The sequence below is a fragment of the Salmo salar genome, chromosome ssa09 (assembly GCF_905237065.1).
Source record: "Salmo salar chromosome ssa09, Ssal_v3.1, whole genome shotgun sequence".
Lineage (NCBI taxonomy): Eukaryota > Metazoa > Chordata > Actinopteri > Salmoniformes > Salmonidae > Salmo > Salmo salar.
The window spans coordinates 86,540,573-86,565,493 of NC_059450.1; the positions used below are offsets into that span (position 1 = coordinate 86,540,573).

Below are 24,921 nucleotides of genomic sequence, written 5' to 3' on the forward strand. Positions count from 1 at the left end.
TTCACCAAACCCAAACTATGGAGAACAGAGAGAGGGACTCTCTACCCACCAACACACCTATAGAGATTAAAACAGACCCCGATGGAGAGGATTAGAGTATCAGAACCAACCAATGATTCTCAACCCCTCTGCAGTAAATCCAGACGGTTCTGCAGCTCAGAGTGAAAACAGGGAAAGTGATGAGGTGGAAAGTAGAGGACTACTGTCAGGGTCTAAGACACTCAAATCAAAGAGAAAACAGACAACGAAAGGAGAAAGGTTCCATACCAGTGCTGGAGGCAGGACGGACAGAGACAAAATTATACATAATCTGCAAACTCACACTGAAGAAAAACTTTCTTGTTATGTTTGTCGCAAATGTTTCTCTAAGAGTGGTGTTCTCAAAATACATATGAGGAGTCACACAGGAGAGAAATCATACTGGTACAAAGAATGTAGGAAATGCTTCAGCTGTAGTAAAACCCTGTCCAATCATATGATGGTTCTTAGAGGGGTAAAACCATATCAGTGCAAATAATGTGGAAAAGGCTTTACTGAAAGTGTAGCCTTAAGCAGGCATATGAGAGTTCACACAGGGGAGAAATCATATTGGTGCAAATATTGTGGAAAATGCTTCACTCTGAGTGGGACCTTGAGCAGGCATGTGAAGATTCACAGAGGGGAGAAAGACCATTGTTGCAGCTATTGTGGCAGATTTTTCAATGATCATGGAAATTGTCAAAGACACAACGACTGTTCACAAGAGTGATAACACATTACAATTTAGTTTATTTATTTTTTTATTAAACCTTTATTTAACTAGGCAAGTCAGTTAAGAACAAATTCTTATTTACATGACGGCCTACCAAAAGGCAAAAGGCCTCCTGCGGGGACAGGGGCCTGGGATTAAATAAATAAATACAATATAAATATAGGACAAAACACACATCACAACAAGAGAGACAACACAACACTACATAAAGAGAGACCTAAGTCAACAACATATTCTCTCCTGCGGATAGAAATATAGGGCCTATTGCAACCATCGATGGCCACTGTATGATCGACAGATTATCTCTTGTTAAACCATCTATATGTGCTAAGATCACTCGCACAACTAATCTCAGTTACAACCATTATTGTTTACCGTATTACCGCTCCCTAAAGCTGATGTCAATGTTAACTTTAAGTCATACTTTCTCCCAAAATCTTTCAAGACTTTTTTTCCATCTACAGGATAAAATCTTCAGTATAAATCAAACCTTCTCATTGAGCAGACGAAGCAAAGATGTAATCGTTTCTTTTCTTAACATATATAGACATTGTTATTGTGCTGGAGATAATGAATATCAGCTTGAAAAGTGGTGGAGATGCCCTTTAAAATCTAAATGGAAGTTTTATTTGTTCTTTGTGATTTTGGCTGTTTCACATGAGAGTTTCTACCTGACTATTCAACACATGGTGTTGTTTAAATAGAGGTCGGACACAAGGTATAGTATTAAAAAGAAGCATATCAATATGAGAATCTCAATTGCGTTTCCTTGACTCCTCGTGTCCTATTTCCTCGCCTCCTTCTCAAAACCCATTGGATGAGAACATCAGAGGTCCCTTCCCTCTTACCTTCTCCTCCAATAGGTTTTGAGGAGGAGGCAAGAAGAGAGGACGCCAGGAGTCAAGGAAATCCAATTGAGATTCTTCCTTTGAGTTTAGACTTGCTCCAATGATGCTCCTTTGGCACATAATTCCCAGCTGTTACCATTTCACAAAAGTGGATCAAATCATATATATATATATGAGGGTGTGTATGGACAGTATAATAGAAAAGGTGTGTACAGCAGTAGTTAAATAGGATGAGCCTTGACCACAGTATTCAGTATATACATATTAAGTGAGTAAAACAGCATGTAAATATTAAAGTGGCCAGTGTTCAATGACTATGTACGTTGGGCAGCGGTCTCTATGGGGCAGGGTACTGGGCAGAGGGCGGCAAGAGGTGACTAAGTCTGATGGCCTGGAGATAGAAGCTGCTTTTCAGTATCTAGGTCCCAGCTTTGACACACTGTCACCAGCTTCAACACAGAACAAAAATATAAATGCAACATGTAAAGTGTTGGTCCCATGTTTCATGCGTTGAAATAAAAGATCCCAGAAATGTTCCATGTGCACAAATTTGTTTACATCCCTGTTAATGAGCATTTCTCCTTTGCGAAGATAAATCATCCATCTGACAGGTTTGGCATATCAAGAAGCTGATTAAACAGCATGATTATTACGCAGGTACAACTTGTGCTGGGGACAATAGAAGGCCACTAAAATGTGAATTTTTTTCACAACACAATGACACAGATGTCTCAAGTTTTGAGGGAGCCTGCAATTGGCATGCTGACTGCAGGAATTTCCAACAGAGAAGTTGCCAGAGAATTAAATTGACTACTTTTGTGAGACCACAGGAAGGCAACCACGTGGGCAAAGACACTCGGCAGATTAAAAACTGGCTAAGCAGAAGCTTGAGTTTACAAAAAGCAAATGCCTGATTTCAACATTTTAAGACAATGAAATACTCTAACAAAAAAAATCTGTTAAAATGATGTGTATATCCCTTAAGGTGTTTGTGTAATGTGTTATTGTACGTCCTAGCCCAACTGTCCTTTGTATACTCTATACGTTTCCCATGTACCTTTGTATACTCTATACGTTTCCCAATGTACCTTTGTATTGACTAATTATTGTTAATAAAAAATCTCTCTTCCGGAGAAGGTTGAAGATATCAGAGACAGTACACGTATGGGTTAGAAACTCTGCGGTACTGACAACATCATAAACCTAGAGAAAAGTATTTTTGAAAATGATCTGCAGGTAACTTATACAGTATGTCTGACTACTACATTTCCACCTTACGAATTGTAACTTTACTAGCTGAGCAGAATCATCCGAATTTGTCGACTTCCAGTCTGATCAAAATGTCTAAACTACGGTTACTGGACGTACACCAGCTGCTGCAGACATATCAGTGGCGATCGAGAGAACAGTAGCAGAGTTGCATGAATAAATCTCCCGTTCTAAAGAGGAGAGTGACCGTCTACGAAGGCTGAGGATTTGATTTTCAACCCAGGGATTACGTTTCACAAAACATGTTGTATTGATAAACTCACATAAATCAAATGGATAGCAAGTTAACGTTGCAGCTAGACAGTGGCGTAGGCAGAAATTGCCTTTTGTCAAGTAAAAGTAATTGGGCCAACATTTTCCAGCAAAAATAAATACCCTGACATATTTCGGTGAAATCTAGTGCAATCACATGGCACAGGATAAATGTGAACAATAAAGTTTCAAATTTCCATTAGCAAACAAGCCTTTTATCATAAAACCGCTTACAACAGTCTGACAGTAAGCAACAATGAAATACACAACATAACTATCACATACATATTCGGATAGAGGGAGATATTATACAGTGATAAAATGGGGGAAATTGCTGTCACTAAAAACAGGGGAATGGATGAAGTGTTAAGTCCGACAGTAATAAAACAATGAAATAGTGAACATATGCGATCAGATCCAACACTCCTGGCCGCCATCTACAGTTTGCTTTCAGGTACAAAAGGTGGATTCAGGACCATGGTCAAGTCAGCGCTCAGCACCGAATATGGAGAAAGTTCATTGTTGCACAAAGAAGCAAGGAAAGAACGGAAAAAGCCCCAAAAAGTTGCCACACTTTTTGCCATAGCAACAGTCATTAGAATTCTAATAAATGCAACAGTTGGACAATGCATGAAGATACTCCAAACTGTTAGAGTTTTTAAAATCCATCAGCTATTGACTGAATTTTAGCACATCAAACATTTTACTGTCAGTTCAGGGATTTTGGTGAGAATTCAGGTATTCAATTTATTGTAACATTTCACCATTTTAGAACACACTCACATATACATTTTCTAATGGAATCCGGTATTTATTTTATATTTTGTGTTAAATTGAATAAATGTATACAGTTGAAGTCGGAAGTTTACATACACCTTAGCCAAATACATTTAAACTCAGTTTTTCATCATTCCTGACATTTAATCCTAGTAAAAATTCCCTGTCTTAGGTCAGTTAGGATCACCACTTTTTATTTTAAGAATGTGAAATGTCAGAATAATAGTAGAGAGAATTATTTATTTCAGCTTTATTTCTTTCATCACATTCCCAGTGGGTCAGAAGTTTACATACACTCAATTAGTATTTGGTAGAATTGCCTTTAAATTGTTTAACTTGGGTCAAACGTTTCGGGTGGCCTTCCACAAGCTTCCCACAATAAGTTGGGGGAATTTTGGCCCATTCCTCCTGACAGAGCTGGTGTGACTGTTTGTATGCCTCCTTGCTCGCACATGCTTTTTCAGTTCTGCCCACAAATGTTCTATAGTATGGAAGTCAGGGCTTTGTGATGGCCACTCCAATACCTTGACTTTGTTGTCCTTAAGCTATTTTGCCACAACTTTGGAAGTATGCTTGGGTTCATTGTCCAATTGGAAGACCCATTTGTGACCAAGTTATAACTTCCTGACTGATGTCTTGAGATGTTGCTTCAATATATCCACATCATTTTCCAGCCTCATGATGCCATCTATTTTGTGAAGGGCACCAGTCCCTCCTGCAGCAAAGCACCCCCACAACATGATGCTGCCACCCCCATGCTTCACAGTTGGGATGATGTTCTCTGGCTTGCAAGCCTCCCCCTTTTTCCTCCAAACATAACGATGGTCATTATGGCCAAACAGTTCTATTTTTGTTTCATCAGACCAAAGGACATTTCTCCAAAAAGTACGATCTTTGTCCTCAAGTGCAGTTGCAAACCGTAGTCTGGCTTTTTTATGGCGGTTTTGGAGCAGTGGCGTCTTCCTTGCTGAGCGGCCTTTCAGGTTATGTCGATATAGGACTCATTTTACTGTGGAAATAGATACATTTGTACTCGTTTCCTCCAGCATCTTCACAGGGTCCTTTGCTGTTGTTCAGGGATTGATTTGCACTTTTCGCACCAAAGTACGTTAATCTGTAGGAGACAGAACGCGTCTCCTTCCTGAGCGGCATGACTGCTGCGTGGTCCCATGGTGTTTATACTTGCATACTATTGTTTGTACAGATGAACATGGTACCTTCAGGCGTTTGGAAATTGCTCCCAAGGATGAACCAGACTTGTGGAGGTCTTCTGAGGTCTTGGCTGATTTCTTTCGATTTTCCCATGATGTCAAGCAGAGAGCAGGGGCGGAAATCCCGGGTGGGACGGGGGGGACACGACCCCCCCATCCTGGGAAAAATAGGATTTGTCCCCCCCAATATATCACTGAAACATAACTATGTAATTTAAATAATATTAATAATACGCAATGAAAGCAACTGTGCTGATTATAGACACTTAATAGCGCGTTTTTAAGTTTCAAAAGATTGCGACCCCCCCACCTTTTGCCTCACAATGGTTCGATCCACTGCCAGTTCCTTAGTTGGCAAGGTAACAGAGGGGTCGTATCCACTGTCTGAAATGCACTCAATGAACGTAACTGACGTGAGGTTAATCCAGTCAATCGCGCACACACTAGCTGAATATGCAGAGCTAGCGCGCAAATATTAACTATTAAGCTAGCTAGTACCTATTCCATTTATGTGGCCTCGTCAAAGATGGAATCTTTGCTATCGTCAATTTATTCCAAGATCAGCATGCAGATGATGTAAGTTAGTGCTTCAAAGTCCCTGTGATAAGGTTAGCGATAAACTGGAGTCCAAACTGAACAGAACTACACTCTCTTCTACCATTGTCTTAAATATATTTAATGGTCTCGTTGCAAAAGCTAAATTGTCGCAAGGGAACTTTTATTTATTTATTTTATTTCACCTTTATTTAACCCGGGTAGCAAAGATTATAGCAAACACCACTGAAACGGAATTTGTGCTTGCTAGCTTTGCAAATTCAGCTATTGTTGGAAGCCAGCCAATATGAAACAAACTATTAAAATTACAAAAGGTTGCAGCATATGTTGTGTAAATGGTGAACTCATACAGCTGTCAACTCTTGTCATTTTAATCCGTTTCACATTTGCTAGCTACCTTTTAGATCGAAGCCCAAATAGAATGATAAAAGATAAGATGATAGAAGCCCATCTCCTACTGTAAATAACCTACACACTGTGTGTGTGTGTAGCCAGCCAGCCAGGTAGAAAAATGGCAGAAAAATAAAAGACGGACATCAGAGTATTTTTCAGTACACCAAAACGCAAAGTAAGAACCCTAGTAGCCTAATATCTCAAAGACTAGTTGATAAAATGTTCATAAGAAAGAAATGAAATTCTAATGGAAATGTTTCACAATGATGTCATTAGGCAGAGCAGGCAACAGATGGCACACAGACAGCAGAGTTGGGGACAGATATGCAGGGACAGACTGGCAGAGACAGGGAGTCTCAGGTAAGTTTGTTGAGTCTTTGTTTGGCAACATTATGAAAGGTTCTCAATTTTTTTACTTGTAAAATAGGAACATAATTGGAAAATGCCATGGATACCCCCACTCTCAACTTAAACTGGTGACTGAACTAAGATTTGTTAAAGGCAATGGTATTGCTGTTGTGATTAGTTGTGTAGTTTTGTGTACTGGTAGTTAGGAGTACGGCAAACACCTTATTTCTTTGGTTCCTCAATATACATTTACCATATTACAATGTAGGCTATGTGTTACAGCACTACTTTTCGTGTCCCCCTCAGGAATTGCTCTTGAGAAAATGTCATGTAATTGTCCCCTCCAAAGTTGATATCAGATTTTCGCCCCTGGCAGAGAGGCACTGAGTTTGAAGGTAGGCCTTGAAATACATTCACAGGTACACCTCCAATTGACTAAAATGATGTCAATTAGCCTAAACCGATGACAACATTTTCTGGAATTTTCCAAGCTGTTTAAAGATACAGTCAACTTAGCGTATGTAGACTTCAGACCCACTGGAATTGTGATAAGTGAAAAAAATCTGTCTGTAAACAATTGTTGGAAAAATTACTTGTGTCATGCACAAAGTAGATGTCCTAACTGACTTGCCAAAACTATAATATGTTAACAAGAAATTTGTGGAGTGGTTGAAAAACGAGTTTTAATGACTCCAACCTAAGTGTATGTAAACCTCCGACTTCAACTGTATGTGCAGCATTTGCATAAATACACTGTTTGTATTTGCATATACAAAATACATTATCATAAAGGGGTGGAACAGGACTGCAACCACAAAAACATCTGTGGAGGTCTACCTGCACTCACCTGAGCTGGTTGTTGTCACGTTCTGTTGGATAATTCAACAGCGTGTCAATAGCAGGATACCCTAGGATTAAAAATCAACATGCTTGGCTCTAGATTACATCTATCTATACATACTTTACATTGTTTACAAGGTCAGACATAATATCACTATAATTGCTTTCATTTCAGCGCATTTAATTTGTAAACATTTTAACTGTAGCAAATGACAACTTTTTTTCAATTCCACAAAAAATGAACATCCATCAAAATAAAGTTATCTTTCTTCATTTTCTTGTTATGTGTCAAGTTGTTAAATCCCAGACAAAGCTTTAGCGTTCTTATAGATGGGTCATTCTACGAAAATGGTGGCTTTCCTGTCCCGGCCTTAATCACCAGGAAAAACACTTAAAAGTGAGATAATGACAAAAACATTTTAATATATTTTTTAAGGTGTTTTATTATTACTAAATCATATAAAAGACAGTTATATTGCAAACTATTTTTTTTATATATTGTAGAGCACGGTCAGTACCATGAAGTTGACTTGTCCCTTGGGTCAGGAGTCATGGTTTAGTGACATATTTTGAGTAAAATAAATATATTTTTCTCCCTCTTTAAATGTCATAATACAAAGGAAAGTATTATAGTTATTTAGTGGACTACTTAAAAAAACTAAAATATCAAATAAATATTACAAATAATTTACAAGTAATAGCTGTCTCTCAATCTCATGTCAATGGTTTTACAATGTATAAAAACCACCACTTTGAAAAAATGCAACATCCTTTCCAAATTCTTCCTGGGTCAAAGGTTCATTGGAGACTGGACTGTTTTGAAAAGCACATAGTGAGTGTGCACTTTCTCTTCATATGTTAACAATTTGATGATTAACTTGGTAATTTCATGTGAGGACTTTTAAGATATGTCACTGGTGTTATACAGTTTATAGTAAGGGGAAAGGAGATTGGATAAAAATTATTGATAAAATTGCATGATTAAGTGATTTATTTACAATTTAAGAAGTGTGGTTTGAGCTACAGTGGCCGCCATCTTAGATATGCCATCTTGTCTGCCGATTTGTCACTGGTGTTATCGTCACTGTAGTAACAATTATATAAAAAATACTTATTTTATTAATGTTTCAGTATTGTAATCACATAATATGGCTTTCCTTTTGATAGATATGGCAAAATTAGGTGCTGCTGAAAAGCAAAGACTCTACAGACAGAGCAGGCATGCTGACCCACACCGCAGAGCAGCCTTCCTTAAACAAAAACACCAGACTTACTTAAAGGATTTAGAGTCAAAAAAGAGAGTGAAGGTTCTCAAAGAAAGGGAAAAAGACAGGAGTGAAGGAAATGGTGGATCAGATAGGCAAAACACACAGAGAGATTGAGCGCAGGAACAACAGTGTTGACCCCCCATCCTCTCCAGACAGTGAACCCAGTACTGCAAGGTCAGAATTAAGACAATGTGTCTGTAGGAAGACATATGTACTCTGTATCTACAGAGTTACTTAAACGGATAGTTCACCCAAATTACAAAATTACATATTTGGTTTCCTTACCATGTATGCAGTCTACGGACAAGGTATGACAGCAAGCCATACTTTTGTTTACATGGCCATTATTTCAAATGCTAATTATTTTGCATTTGTGGCACAAAACCAAAGCATTGATTGCTGTCATACCTTGTCCATAGACTGCTTACACAGTAAGGAAACCAATATACGTGTATCGTGAACTACGACAAACAACCATACCCTAGCATTATACAGGTTGAAGAACATAATGTCAAAGTTAAGTGCAAGCACAGGAATGGCGTCAACAAGTTCTACTTGCAACCTAAGAGATGATATCAACTGGTATGAGGATGACCAGATTGTTTGTCTGATGCCAGAGCTGCTGCCAGTGAACAAAAGATCAGTTCAAATTTGCCAGAGTATCAGGAAGTACTTGGAGGAGCACCTAACTGTGTGAAAGTGGCAGATGTGAACTGTCTACTAGTGAAGAAGCCGTCAGTAGCTAGAAAGCAATGGAGATTGGCTCAGAGATGATAAGAGATGGACGCGACACAATAACATGGCAAAACAAACATATCTGAAGTAAAAGTGAAGAACAATACAGGAACATTTCCATGAAAATGTTTTAATGCATACAAAATGTTCATATCAGTGTGGTTAGGAAAACAGTTTTAGTTTATGTTCAATGTTAGTGTTTTTAATATTCTAGTGGACATGTTTAATATGTTTGTATCACAATGTGTTATGAAAGACATTTTAGTCAATAGGCTTCATCTTTTGGTCTTAATCTTTGACCAATAACCCTAATTTTATTGTTCATATTAAATCAACCAATTCTATGAAATCTGAAATTATTTGTAATTAAAAATATTACTAATAAATTTATAAAATTTGTTTGAAATAATCTTATGTTTGTCATTGGTTTCACATTGTGTCACTGGATTTACATTGCATCATTGGTATTAATGTATGGTATATTGTTGTTCTGGCATCAGTTGCCAAATTTCATTGAATATGGTTTTTGTATCTACCTAACTGTTGCTATATTCATTAGTAAACATTTTAAGGATATGAGCATTACATTTTGATGACTCCACCTCTATTTCTAATGTTACAAACAACAACAAAAAGTATAAATGTAAACATGTCAGACGACAGAACTGTACATGTTTAAAGTCAATTATTACTAATCCAAACAATTTCTTAGTATTATCATTACTAACCTTTTCTGTCTTTGATTATATATGCAAATTAGACTGAAATTGCATTCTAGAAAGCCTGAATTGTCATCTAAAATATAGCTAACACCAGTGACAAAGCATTTTTTTTATGTAATGTAGTAAAAATATAAAAATGTTAAGCTGTCATTTGTTGATTTATAATGTTAAGGGGTTAACTATTATCTGACTATAAGTTGATAAAAAAAGAAAAAGAATTACAATTCGTAAAGGTTGGCTGTTCAAAAAGCCACCATTTCCATAGAATGACCCAGTTGCAACGGAAAGGCAATGTATTCCATTGAGCCCGTTTCAGCCATATGTGGAATCTGTTTGACGGATAATTACGAACATTTCCGTGGTCGTAACGTTAACGGGGAAAAATTACAGGCACAAGCAAGAGTATGAAAGAGTCGCAGGAGTAAAATGAACGCAATCAATCAAGCGAGATTTAAGTGACAAGTGGATTCGGCACCCCTCAAACACAGGCAATAGATGTGTTTGTGCCTAGGCTAGCCTAAATCTTGGACTATGCAGCGGGTGTGAAATGAATGTCTGACTTTGAACAAGGAAAACAGAAAGGAGAACGCCGCACACTGCTGCTCGGAGGTGATATTTATTAACGTTTGGACCCTAGGTCTTCATCAGACATCCATAACATTAAAGCAAACGCTACTGTAGAGGCAGACCTGAAACATGAAATCATTCACCATACTACCACGGCAGGTCTGACTACACTACCTCACTTGAATAAGCAAACATATAAGCCTGCCTGGCCTAGCAAGGCAGGTATAAAAACATGAAATGATTACACATCGGCCTAACATCACAGCGGGTATGAATACAGTAGCTCACTTTGAATCAAACATAGGCCTGGAGTTACAACACACTAAAGGCAGGCATGAAAACATCAGGCTAAATCAAATCACATTTTATTGGTCAAATATACATATGCATAGTGAAATGCTAAACAATATAGTCAGGCCTTTCTTGTGTGTTCTGTGTTTTCCTGCATAAGTGAACTTTGTTTCGCCATGTAGTTTTGTAACTAGCGCTAGTAAGCCTACTCATTAGCAAAGAGCTGCAGAGGTTCACCAGCGGCAGTAAGTGCACAGTTAGCTAGCTGGTAGGTACGGGGGTATTTTAGCAATTACATTCACTTCTCATACTTAAGTATATTTAAAACAAAAATAATGTTAGACTTTTACTCAAGTAGTATTTTACTGGGTGACTTTCACTTTTACTTGAGTCATTGTGTATTAAGTTCTTTACTTTGACTCAAGTATGACAATTGAGTACTTTTTCCACCACTGTGTAATTTCATGTTTCAGATAGGACCCAGAGAATTTTTGTTTTGTATTTAGCCACTTTGTATTCAGTTTTAGATAGAAAATGTCAAACTATTTAATGAATTCTAGGTAACTTCATATTTCCTCTATCAGAACCCCAGTAACTCACTCTCCCCATATCTGAAGAGGTTGCCCCTGAGGAGTGGAGCCCCAGTCTGAGGCAGGAGGACCCAGAGTCCACACACATTAAAAAGGAACAGGAGGAAGAGGAACTCGGGACCAGTCAGGAGGAAGAGCAGCTTCAAGGACTGGGGGAGGCTGATATCATAGAGTTTTTATATTCTCTCCTGCCTGTGTGGAAAATGTATTGTGATCAGGAGAACCCACCTCAGCCCTCACATCTTCACCAAACCCAAACTGTGGAGGATAGAGAGAGGGACTCTCTACCCACCAACACAACTGAAGAAAACAGACCCTGATGGAGAGGATTACAGAGTATCAGAACCAATCAGACTCTCAACCCCTCTCTGCAGTAAATCCAGACTGTTCTGCAGCTCAGTGAAAACAGGGAAAGTGATGAGGTGGAGAGTAGAGGACCACTGTCAGGGTCTAAGACACTCAAATCAAAGAGAAACTGGACAATGAAAGAAAGCTGTGCTGGAGGCAGGATGGCCTCAACAATATAGATCACCTGCAAATTCACAGTAAAGAAACATTTTATTCTCATAAAAACATGAGTCCCACAGGGGAAAAATCATAGATGTCAAGAATGTGGAAAACAATTGACTCAAAGACGAACCCTGAGGCCACACATGAGAATTCACACAGGGGAGAAGTCATGTCAGTGCAAAGAATGTAGGAAATGCTTCACACGTATGGGATGCCTGACAGATCATATGAAAACTCATATAGGAGCGAAACCATATCGATGTTAAAGAACGTGGAAAAATGCTTCAGCCATAGTGAACACCCTCTCCAAACATATTGTTTGATGATCCACAGACGGGAGAAATAATAGCAGTGCCAAAATAAGAAGAAACACCTCACACAGAAGGTATACTTGACTACTGTTGAGAATTCATACAGGGGATAAATCACACAGGTGCCAAGAATGTAGCAAATGCTTCAACCCTAGTGACACCCCGACTAGGCATATGAAAATAAAAACTAGTGAAGACTATCGTGAAGGAGGGGATACACCTGCGGGATCCACAACAGAGTCCAAGGCCTTCCTCCACCCTGTCCTCCGTCACCCAGAAACCGATAAGTGGTCGAGATGTCGATTCGTTAGTAGGCGAATGGAAGAGGCTCCTCCCCTCCTCAATAGCCACCTTTCATGGAGGATAGTCATGTGAAACCTGCCAGAGTCCTTCGGAAGGGTTTTGAAATCTGCCGCACCGCCTTTGAATCTGCTTTTTTGTCAGAGGAGAAAAGCATGCGTTTAAAAACAATATGCTACTTCCCTTCTCGCCGCCTCTCCTCGATTGACCTTTTTCAAAAGGAGGCGAGACGACAGAGCGGATGCAGGAGGCGAGCAAATCCAATTGAGAGAATGCCCAAGTCACAGGAAGGGGGAGGGCAGGTTGGGGCGGTGTGCATCAATCTATGGAACTTCTTTGATTAACGGTTTCAGAGAAATATGCTTCAAAGTAGAGTAATTGCCCTTTTGGACCTTTTGATAGCTGGATTTACAGTTGGACCTTAGCTGGATTTTGTTCATCATGATACAAGTAACTGCACATAAAATCTATGACTGAATGTTTTAAGACAAACCTAACTTTTTGTTAGCTTGTTCAAAGAGATATTTATATAGTTTTGTTCATATTGCAGTTCTGTTGAATTTTCTATTTTGTAATTATTACAAAACTATTATTTATGGCTAACAGTTATTACATTTAGAACATCTTTACAGCCACAGTTCCGTCTTGTGTACACGTTTTGAACATCTACAGTGTTGAAAAAGTTGTACCAAATTGAGAAAACAAACATATGTGTAAGGTGGAAGCAATATTGGGGGAACGTGCCCATACACTACCCTGATTAAAGCAGCAAAATGATCACACATTCCAGGAGGTTTACCATATTTTTCTTTATTTCAACAGAAATGGAGTCAGAGCCTTGCAGCATACCAGACAAAGCTTAAATAAAACAGTTCACAGAAAGATGAGTACAAAACTAAAACTGCTTAGAAAATACTTACCTAGGCCATTCCTGGTTTGAGTGATAAAATCAATCATTACACGTAGGGAGAGGTGGGCATAACTAAGGGTGAAAGAAATACAGGGCCTTTCAAATGGGTAGTACTGACAACAAACTCCTGTCTGTCCAGTTTATCCATACGGTTTGGTTTTAACCAGCATAGTGTGACATCGAACAAGAGGACAAAGCAATTGAGAGTATTTTTTTGTTTTCTTACATTGAAACATGACAAAATCCTTAAAGTTGGCATTTGGTGGTGGTGAGGGAAGGGAGTGGTTATGATCTTTCTCTCTGAAATGTAATAAAACTACTCTCATCCTGAATAACCAATAGCCTAAGATGAGAAAAACCAAGAGCAGCTACAGACTATAAACAAAATGTTTCAACATGTTTAAGCTGATCCAACGTTTTTACTTCAAGACTAGAGTTACTAGATGTTCAGACTGCGGTGCAACAGTCCCTTTATACTCTTACTCCAGATTAAATTATTACACTGAGATAGAAAAAAACATTGATGCAGACTTGTGTAACAAGTCCCATATACACACAGAAGAGAAGAAGCCACGGGGGGAGTCTTCCAGGCGCTGGATGGAGAGGGGGTGTTCCTCCCCTCGTACCCTGTATGGAAGCTGTGGTTTGGGGAAGAGTCTCAGGTGAAGAGCAGAGTGGTTCTGGCTCAGTCTGGCTCAGGGAAACAGACATGGATGGGATATGACTAGAGTGGAGGAGGCAGAAGGTGGGATGAGGTGATGAGACAGTGGACACACCTGCAGGCTCTACAACAGACAAGAGTCCAAGTCACAGGGGAGGGAAGCAGGGTTGAAAGGGGCTAAAGAGGAGCAGATAGGCACGAAGCTTTGGGCAGGAGGGGTAGAGTGAAGGGCAAGTGGGGGTCAGAGTTCGTGGGGGTCAGAGTTCCAGCCCAGGCGCTTCTACTGCTCTGGAGGGGCTGGAGGTGGACAGGGTCAGGTGGTGAGGTTAAAGGTCAGGGTGGGGCGGCTGGAGGTGAGGTTAGAGGTCAGGGTGGAGCGACTGGAGGTGGACAGGGTCAGGTGGTGAGGTTAAAGGTCAGGGTGGGGCGGCTGGAGGTGGACAGGGTCAGGTGGTGAGGTTAGAGGTCAGGGTGGAGCGGCGTGCATCGATCGATGGGACATCTGGTCGGGGGTTGCATCCCATATAGCACCCTGTTCCTTTTTTGTAGTGCACTACCTTGGTCCACATCCTCTTTAGGTCCTGGTCATAAGCAGTGTACTGAATAGGGTGCCATTTGGGACGACCCCAGGGTCCGGGACTTCAGGCGCTCTCGCTGCTCTCAACGGGCTGCAGTTTGACCAGGTGGTCTGGCTTGCCGCCGCTGGCGTGGCGCTCCCACATCTGCAGGTAGAGCTTCTCCAGATCCATAGTGTACTGCTTGGTGTTGAACAGAGGGCTGCAGATACGCTGCTTCCACACACGGGACCGGATCATCTTCAGACTGGGGGGAGAACCGGGTCAGTTACAGCAATGGTGAGAAGAGGGAGAGATTCTCAACCACAGGAGAGATGGAGAGACAGATGGAGTGTGAGAAGAGGGAGATTTAGAGAGAGCTAGCTGGTGTGTGTGTGTGTTGGTCAGAGGTTCTTACTATTCCATGTCACAGCCCAGTTTGACAGCCACGTCCTCATATTCCTGTCTGGTGTGGGCGATGAGCTCAGGACAACCCAGACACTGCAGCTGAGAGGCTGCCACGCGTGACGCCAGAGTCTCACCTGTACGGGCACACGTCACATTTAAAGACGGACTTGTCGTTCACACATCACACAGAACCGTGCATCCCAATTACCTCTCCTTCCTCCGTAGTGTGCATTTGTTCTCTTCATGGATTAGAAATGGAAATGACTGGGACATAGAAACCCCCTCTAACCTAAGTCAACACTGATCCAACACGTTCTAATTTATGGAGAGTAGTGAACACTTCAGGAGGAAACATCTCTGTCCTGCGATCATACACCGTCTCACCTGGCATTGTAACCATGGGTGTCCCGGCCCAGAGGACGTCCATGCCGGTGGTGTGTCCGTTACAGAGTGGCGTGTCCAGACACACGTCGGCCAGCTGGCCCCGTCTCACATGTTCCTCCTTGGGCGCCACGGGAGAGAAGATGATGCGGGAGCCGGGCAGGCCGAAGTTCTGGGCGTACTGTTGGATGTTGGGCTCACCCACTGCAGGGAAACGCAGTAACCACAGAACACTGTTGGGAACACGCTTCAGGATCTACAGGAGAGACCGGAGACGAGATCAGTAAGAGGTGCTGTGTGTCTGAAATGGAATTAAAAATGGCACTACTGTTGACCAGAGCCCTATATAGTGCACTACTGTTGACCAGAGCACCTATTCCCTATATATAGTGCACTACTGTTGACCAGAGCCCCTATTCCCTATATATAGTGCACTACTGTTGACCAGAGCCCCTATTCCCTATATAGTGCACTACTGTTTACCAGAGCCCCCATTCCATATATAGTGCACTACATTTGACCATGGGATAGGGCCTGGTCAAAGCTAGTGCATCATCACATAGGAACCAGGGTGCCATTTCAGACACCCTGAGAGTCACGGAAAAGGGGTATTCCTGAAGAAACATGAACATCTCAGACAACAGGAGCATGGAGAAAGTGTTTTCTAGCTTGATGCTTACATTGGCCCACATCTGCAGGGTGGGAGGGTCGATCTTGTAGAGCTGGTTGAAGTTGCAGTAGACGATGGAGTCTTCAGGCAGGCCGTACTGGGAGCGGGTTGTCACCACGATGGTACGAGGAACCTCCTCTCCTGTAGCCGCCTTGTTGTTGAGCTGAGATGGAGGACAAGGCGGAGGTTATGATGGAGAGATTTATTATGAGCAGAGAGACAGATGAGGAGAGGCTAGTGCATAGTGACAGTGTTGACCTTACACCCCTGTTCTAAACCCCCGTTCTGACCCCTGTTCACTACAGTACTGGAACCATTTTCCCAGGTGCCAAATCCCCAAAAGTAGACATGCAAGTGACCCAATGTCTTTATCCAGTACTAGCCGGTCTTTGTGCCATACCAGGAGGGATTCAGACCCTGATACTAAAACCTTCTCCCCTGGAAGTATCTGAAAACACACAGTATACATGAGATGTAACCCTACTAGTAACTTCCTGCTTCATTAGGTCACATGGCTGGGATCAAAGGTGAACCACACAGGTACCTCACTGCTTCACTCCAACCAGCAAAATAACACCCTGGTACTCATTCTTATCCATTTCCTGTGTGTGTGTGTCTCCCTCCAGTACCTGTGTGGTGGCCAGTCCATTGCTGACGGTGAATCCATTGATGGTGACCTGTATCTGTCCCTGGTTGATCATGTTGATGATGGCCTCAGCTGCTGTGTTCATGGGGATGACGGGCATGGACAGAGCCCCGTTGGTTTCTGCTGCGCCACTCTCCCCAATGGAACACTTCATCTGCACAGGAAGGAAGGAAGGAGTTAGTGATTTGCAACATATTTTCTGGAGGATAAGGGCAGGTCTTCACTGTTCAAATTTAAGAACAGACAATTGGGTACCTTTCCGACAGTTCATAGTCCAATGGAAATATGGTCACAGAACATTCTCTATGTCACCGTCTCACCTTGACGTCAGGCAGGCTTGTCCAGGAAGGGTTAGGGCTATTCACCATGTCACTGTCTCACCTTGACGTCAGGCAGGCTTGTCCAGGAAGGGTTAGGGCTATTCACCATGTCACTGTCTCACCTTGACCACCTTGACGTCAGGCAGGCTGTCCAGGAAGGGTTAGGGCTATTCACCATGTCACTGTCTCACCTTGACCACCTTGACGTCAGGCAGGCTGTCCAGGAAGGGTTAGGGCTATTCACCATGTCACTGTCTCACCTTGACCACCTTGACATCAGACAGGCTTGTCCAGGAAGGGTTAGGGCTATTCACCATGTCACTGTCTCACCTTGACATCAGACAGGCTTGTCCAGGAAGGGTTAGGGCTATTCACCATGTCACTGTCTCACCTTGACCACCTTGACGTCAGGCAGGCTGTCCAGGAAGGGTTAGGGCTATTCACCATGTCACTGTCTCACCTTGACGTCAGGCAGGCTTGTCCAGGAAGGGTTAGGGCTATTCACCATGTCACTGTCTCACCTTGACCACCTTGACGTCAGGCAGGCTGTCCAGGAAGGGTTAGGGCTATTCACCATGTCACTGTCTCACCTTGACCACCTTGACGTCAGGCAGGCTGTCCAGGAAGGGTTAGGGCTATTCACCATGTCACTGTCTCACCTTGACCACCTTGACGTCAGGCAGGCTGTCCAGGAAGGGTTAGGGCTATTCACCATGTCACTGTCTCACCTTGACATCAGACAGGCTTGTCCAGGAAGGGTTAGGGCTATTCACCATGTCACTGTCTCACCTTGACCACCTTGACGTCAGGCAGGCTGTCCAGGAAGGGTTAGGGCTATTCACCATGTCACTGTCTCACCTTGACATCAGGCAGGCTTGTCCAGGAAGGGTTAGGGCTATTCACCATGTCACTGTCTCACCTTGACCACCTTGACGTCAGGCAGGCTGTCCAGGAAGGGTTAGGGCTATTCACCATGTCACTGTCTCACCTTGACCACCTTGACGTCAGGCAGGCTGTCCAGGAAGGGTTAGGGCTATTCACCATGTCACTGTCTCACCTTGACGTCAGACAGGCTTGTCCAGGAAGGGTTAGGGCTATTCACCATGTCACTGTCTCACCTTGACCACCTTGACGTCAGGCAGGCTGTCCAGGAAGGGTTAGGGCTATTCACCATGTCACTGTCTCACCTTGACGTCAGACAGGCTTGTCCAGGAAGGGTTAGGGCTATTCACCATGTCACTGTCTCACCTTGACCACCTTGACGTCAGGCAGGCTGTCCAGGAAGGCCTTGAGGTCAATGCCATTCAGAACGATGCGGTTGTCAAAGATGTGGCCGTTAGACTTGAAGTCAATCACCGCCTTTTTCTGTTGAAGAAAATAAAAACAAGAATACTGGAGGTGAACTGCATGTCAAGAAACCAAGTCAGGATTGTAGATCTAAAAAGCATTATTTTTAATTCATCAAAGCACACCGTTTTCCTTTCAGATGTCAGTTTATGTAAGCAGGGGAAACCCATTGAGACCAGGGTCTCATTTTCAAGGGTACCCTGGGAATAATAATTACCACCATAGCACAGAAAGAAAAGACCACTGGGCCTCTATCACCGGAATGCTAACAAAATTAGCACAAACTAAAAGCGAAATCACATAGCCGTTGTTAGCAAAATGCTAACGAACGAAAACGAACAAACTTATTGCAGACAGGCAAATCCATCTCAAAGTTATACAAGCATAGCTAGTAGCTACCGAATGTCATTTTCAGTGAGTATAGACATTTTACAAGCTTAAGTGAATGAGAGAAATTGTGCAAATGAACAAAGTTGTGATGTATGTATTTCAGAAGGAAGAGCAGCATGTGTACCTGGAGCAGAGGGGGGGAAAAAAAACAAAAAAACAACACTATTAGGAAGCGGGGGGGGGGGGGCAGCTGTACAGATAACTCATTCAGAGCTCACTAGACTTCTGGCTGAAAGCCATAAGATATCAAACATTTAGTAATAAAATCAAATTTTATTGGTCACATATTTAGCAGATAGTAGCGAAATGCTTGTGCTCCAAGCTCCAACAGTGCAGTAGTATCTAAAAACAAGTCACAAATCTAAAAGTACAATAATGGAATTAAGAAATTTATAAATATTACATTGAGCAATGTTGGAGTGGCATTGACTAAAATACAGTATTGATTTTTTAAGCGACCAGTGATTCCATGTATATAGGGCAGCAGCCTCAAAGGTGCAGGGTTGCATAAACCAGGTAGGAGCTGGCTCGTGATGGCTATTTAACAGTCCGATGGCCTTGAGTGAAAAACAGCTTCTGTCACGCGATCCCAGCTTTGATTCACCTGTACTGACCTCGCCTTCTGGATGACAGTGGGATGAACAGGCTGTGGCTCAGGTGGTTAATGTCCTTGATGATCTTTTTGGCCTTCCTATGGCTCCGGGTGCTGTAGGTGTCCAGGAGGGCGGGAAGTTTGCCCCCAGTAATGCGTTGAGCAGACCACACCAACCTCTGGAGAGCCTTGCGGTTTTTGGGCGGTGCACTTGCCGTACCAGGCAGTGATACAGCCCGACAGGATGCTCTCAATTGTGCATCTATAAATGTTTGTGAGGGTTTTAGGTGACAAGCCAAATTTCTTCAGCCTCCTGAGGTTTCAGATCGTCAGTGATGTGTACGGCGAGGAACTTAAATCTTTTCACCCGCTCCACTGCGGCCCCATCAATGTGGATAGGGGCGTGCTCCCTTTGTCATTTCCTGAAGTCCACGATCATCTCCTTTGTTTTGTTGACGTTGAGTGAGTTTATTTTCTTGGCACCCTTCTCCTCGGGCCCTCAACTCCTCCCGGTAGACTGTCTCGTCATTGTTGGTAATTAGGCTTACTAATGTGTCGTCTGTAAACTGCATAATTGAGTTGGAGGCGTGCGTGGTCATGTAGTCATGGATGTACAGGAGGGGGCTGAGCACACACCCTTGTGGGCCCCTGTGTTGAAGATCAGTGAAGATGTTTCCTAACTTCACCACCTGGGGGCAGCCCGTCAGGAAGTCCAGGACCCAATTGTACAGGGTGGGGTTCAGACCCAGGGCCCCAAGCTTAATGATGAGCACTATGGTGCTGAATGCTGAGCTAGTCAATAAACAGCATTCTTACATAGACATTCCTCTTGTCCAGATGGGATAGGGCAGTGTGATGGCGATTGCATCATCTGTGGATCTATTGGGGGTGCTAAGCAAATTGAAGTGGGTCTAGGGTGTCAGGTAAGGTAGAGGTGATGTGATCCTTGACTAGCCTCTCAAAGCACTTCATGATGACAGAAGTGAGTGCTACGGGGCGATTGTCATTTAGTTCAGTTATCTTTGCTTTCTTGGGTACAGGAACAATGGTGGACATCTTGAAGCAAGTTGAGACAGCAGACTGGGATAGGGAGAGATTGATCATGTCCCTAAACACTCAAACCAGCCGGTATACGCATATTCTGAGGACACGGCTAGGGATGCCGTCTGGGCTGGCAGCCTTGTGAGGGTTAACACGCTTAAATGTCTTACTTACATTGGCCATGGAGAAGGAGAGCCCACAGTCCTTGGTAGCTGGACACATCGGTGGCACTGTGTTATCCTCAAAGCGGGCAAAGGTTTTTAGCTTGTCCGGAAGCAAGACGGTGTCCGCGACCTGGCTGGTTTTCCCTTTGTAGTCCTTGATTGTCTGTAGACCCTGCCACATAAGTCTCGTGTCTGAGCCATTGAATTGTGACTCCACTGTCTCTATACTGATGTTTTGCCTGTTTGATTGCCTTACAGAGGGAATAACTACACTGTTTGTATTCAGCCATATTCCCAGTCACCTTTCCATGGTTAAATGCAGAGTTTCACACTTTCAGTTTTGCACAAACGCTGCCATCTATCCACGGTTTCTGGTTTGAATAGGTTTTAATAGTCACAGCGGGTACAACATCTCCTATACACTTCCTGATGAACTCAGACACCGTATCTGTGTATTCGTCAATGTTATTCTCAGAGGCTACCCAGAACACATCAGTGTCCGCACGTGCAAAACAATCTTGAAGCATGGATTCCGATTGGTCAGACCAGCATTGAATAGACCTTAGCACAGGTACTTCCTGTTTGAGTTTCTGCCTATAGGAAGGGTGGCGCAAAACAGTTGTGATCAGATTTAATGTACTACAGTACTAATGTGCTGGTAAAATTTCAGAAGCGTTTTCCTCAAATTTGCTTTGTTAAAATCCCCAGCTACAATAAATGCAGTCTCAGGATGTGGTTTCCAGGTTGCATAAAGTCCAGTGTAGCTCCTTGAGGGCCGTCGTGGTATCGGCTTCAGGGGGATGATACACGGCTGTGACTATAACGAAAGAAAATTCTCTTGGGAGGGAATACATTTGGCATTTGATTGTGAGGTACTTTAGGTCGGGTTAACAAAAGGACTTGAGTTTCTGTATGTTATCACAATCACACCATAAGTAGATAATCATGAAACATACACCCCCCCCACCTTTCTTCTTCCCGGAGAGTTCTTTATTCCAGTCTGCACGATGTACTACTGAGAACACAGATGGCTATATGGATGGGGACAGTATATCCCGAGAGAGCCATGTTTCTGTTAAACAGAGTACGTTACAATACCTGATGTCTCTCTGGAAGGAGATCCTCGCCCTGAGCTCAATATTGTGGAACTCTTAAAGAGATGGGTCTGATAGATATCTGGAGAGAGACTAATAGCTTATCCGTGGACTATACATACTACTTCAATGTCCATAACACCTACTCCCGTATAGATTACATTTTTAGCCCAAAGATTTCCATAAAGTCTGCCACTTGTACAAAATCGGACACATAGCACTTTCAGATCACGTCTTTGTCCACCTCCGCTTTGACCTCTAAAAACATCCTGAGGTCAAAGAGCTGGAAATTCAACAGCTCCATGTTAAATGAAGCATTCCATACATCGGTTACTACATGGATAGACAACTACAAGTCTCTCCTATTTCTCCAGCCAATGTGGGACGCTGCCAAAGTCACACTTAAAAGGTCATCTAATTGCATATGCTTCCTCTAAATAAAAAGCAATGGAAGCACACAGGTTAGATCTTGAGGGAGTTGGAACACAGCGAAAAAGTACATAAATAATCCCAGACAGTATCCTCCTAGAGTCAACTTAAAGTAGCCAAAGCAAAACTAAACATGGACTATACTCGGGAGATGTACTAAACAGAAATACCATGAGTATAGCAATAGGCCTAGCAGATTTTTTTTTTAAACGAGTAGTCAGAGCGTACAATCATCGCCATCTGAACAGCAGATGACAAGGTCACATACGATCCAAATATCTCACATGACTTTTACTGGCAATTATATACTTCTGAGAGAAAAACAGATGCAGAAGTCCATTCCTTCCTAGAAGGACTCTCACGACCAAAACTAATCAGAGACCCACCAAGATCGCAACTCCCCTTTCACTCCTGAGATCCTTGAAGCAATTATCTCCATGCCACCTAACAAGTCCCCAGGCCCAGATGGATTTCTCCAGAGAGTTCTAAAAAGCTTTTTTGCCCCAGCTTAGCCCAGACTATTACAGCGTTGTTAAAAACGGAGCTCTCTCCCCCAGACTATTACAGCGTTGTTAAAAACGGAGCTCTCTCCCCCAGACTATTACAGCATTGTTAAAAACGGAGCTCTCTCCCCCAGACTATTACAGCGTTGTTAAAAACGGAGCTCTCTCCCCCAGACTATTACAGCGTTGTTAAAAACGGAGCTCTCTCCCCCAGACTATTACAGCGTTGTTAAAAACGGAGCTCTCTCCCCCAGACTATTACAGCGTTGTTAAAACGGAGCTCTCCCAAACTATGTTCACAGCCCTCAGTGTTGACAAGGACCCTCTATCCTGCTCGTCCTTCCGGCCATAAAATAACTACCAAATTGCTCACCAAAAGACGAAACACTTCCGAAAGTAATAAAAGCGGATCAAACTAGATTTATTAGAGACAGATACTCTTCATCCACCATCTTTTTTTATTTAATAGATCAAGTTAAAACGCACAGAAGACCACTGTCCTGCTGTCGTCACTGGGATGTTGAGAAGGTGTTCGACAGGATGGAGTGGAACTTCCTGTTCTTAGTCATAGTTAGGTTTTTCAATGTGCGTTTTAAAAAGACATGAGGGAGTTCAAGGTGCAGATATGCAGATCTTCAGGGTCAATTCTATGAGCTTTGGAGAAAAACAAAACTTGGTTTTATCACCATTTAAGATCGGTGAGAAATTTTTGATTTGAATCAAAGCCAAGCTGAAGGTCTTTAACCAGTTAAATGTCATCGAAAATGTCGTCTACGTAATGCCCCAAAGTAAGTATTTATCATGAGGCCATAAACAATAACAATTAATGCTGCATACTTTAGTTAAAATCTCACCTTTCTGATGAAAATATAACTAAATTGCTGAGGTGTAGTCACTTGAAGACAAGCGCAAGTACACAGTACAAATGTGAAAATGAAATATTTTATGATGCATTTCCTATTCAACAATGAATAAGGTTTGAAATGATTTATGCTTTCGTTATAAATCATAATCAAATAAAAAACGACGAATTATACGATTTCACCTTCCTTATAACTGTAAAGTACATAGTTGTATGTTTAGTGTTAGAGAGAGAATGTGCATATTTTATAAAGGTCTCTTGATCAAAACATCTGCCCCCATCGCTGTGAACGTCTCAGGGCTCTAGCTTTGCTTCCTGAACTCGCTAGGAACTCGCCATTCATCTCGTCCGTCTATGATGAATAGAACCAAACCCTTTCTGTTTATTATTTTACATGAATGCGCTACGATGTAACGATTGCAGGAATATGCTTTGTCAGTGGCTGCGATGTAGGATTCAGCCAGGAGTTCATGGACAGTCGGAAGAGCTAATGAAATGGTAGGAGGGACATCCCAGCTTCAAGTCGTTTCAGATTTCACATCCTACATCACAGGCTCATAAAAAAAAAAAAAAAATGTCCGTGGGAAACAGGGCTATCGCTCAATGCAAGCCATTTGATCTACGGCGTCCACAGATCGATTTAAGTAAAATTGATGGTCGGAACTGGTAACAGAAGCACTTTGGTCCCCAAAACAGGGGACCTTACATCTAAGAGCTTTTAATGGTCTGCTGCACTGAAGGGGAATAAATAACTCATCTACACAGTCCCATTTATTATTAAAAAAAGGTACAAACCAACATTATTAAAATGTAAATAGTGAACAATAAAGGGCCTAGTATTGAGCCAGGCCGCTTGCTCTCGACCAATTACTACACCTTTATATTTAAAATTCACTGCAATAATATCCTTGATGCTGAAACGTGACCTTTGACTCAAACATATACAGGAAAAAAAAATCCTTTGTATGTATATATGCATATTATTTTATTGCTCTAGGGAAGTAATTTACTATGCATAGATTATTTTTCTCCCCACTCTATGCGATGCGCAATGCATAGAACACCGGAAGAAGAATTATCATTTTAATTTACCATAGTGAATTAGTGTAATGTTTGTGCGACAATTAATCCCATCAGGGATGGGTTGCCAACTGGCGATTTGACACGAAAGTAAAATTAATTCATTTTTTATTTCACCTTTATTTAACCAGGTAGGCAAGTTGAGAACAAGTTCTCATTTACAATTGCGACCTGGCCAAGATAAAGCAAAGCAGTTCGACACATACAACAACACAGAGTTACACATGGAGTAAAACAAACATACAGTCAATAATACAGTAGAAAAAAAATAAGTCTATATACAATGTGAGCAAATGAGGTGAGATAAGGGAGGTAAAGGCAAAAAAAGGCA

General features: G+C 42.0%; 1 protein-coding gene and 1 long non-coding RNA gene across 8 annotated transcripts in view; one reads left to right on the forward strand and one right to left on the reverse strand.

The window, feature by feature from the left end:
* Positions 1-10,239: 10,239 nt before the first annotated feature.
* On the forward strand, positions 10,240-13,765 carry LOC106612203 (uncharacterized). Its single transcript, XR_001330256.2, has 2 exons — positions 10,240-10,578; positions 11,445-13,765. It is a non-coding gene; the product is annotated as an uncharacterized lncRNA (long non-coding RNA).
* Positions 13,333-24,921, reverse strand: part of LOC100380730 (UDP-N-acetylglucosamine--peptide N-acetylglucosaminyltransferase 110 kDa subunit) — a 33,644-nt gene continuing 22,055 nt past the window's right edge. For all 7 annotated transcript variants that reach the window (XM_014213163.2, XM_014213160.2, XM_014213161.2 and 4 more), the window contains 6 exons: positions 18,337-18,453; positions 16,752-16,922; positions 16,133-16,285; positions 15,456-15,708; positions 15,082-15,205; positions 13,333-14,931 (listed from right to left, as the gene is read on the reverse strand). In XM_014213163.2, the coding sequence (XP_014068638.1) occupies positions 14,751-14,931; positions 15,082-15,205; positions 15,456-15,708; positions 16,133-16,285; positions 16,752-16,922; positions 18,337-18,453 (999 nt within the window). In that variant the 3' untranslated portion in view covers positions 13,333-14,750. The remainder of the gene's footprint in view (positions 14,932-15,081; positions 15,206-15,455; positions 15,709-16,132; positions 16,286-16,751; positions 16,923-18,336; positions 18,454-24,921) is intronic.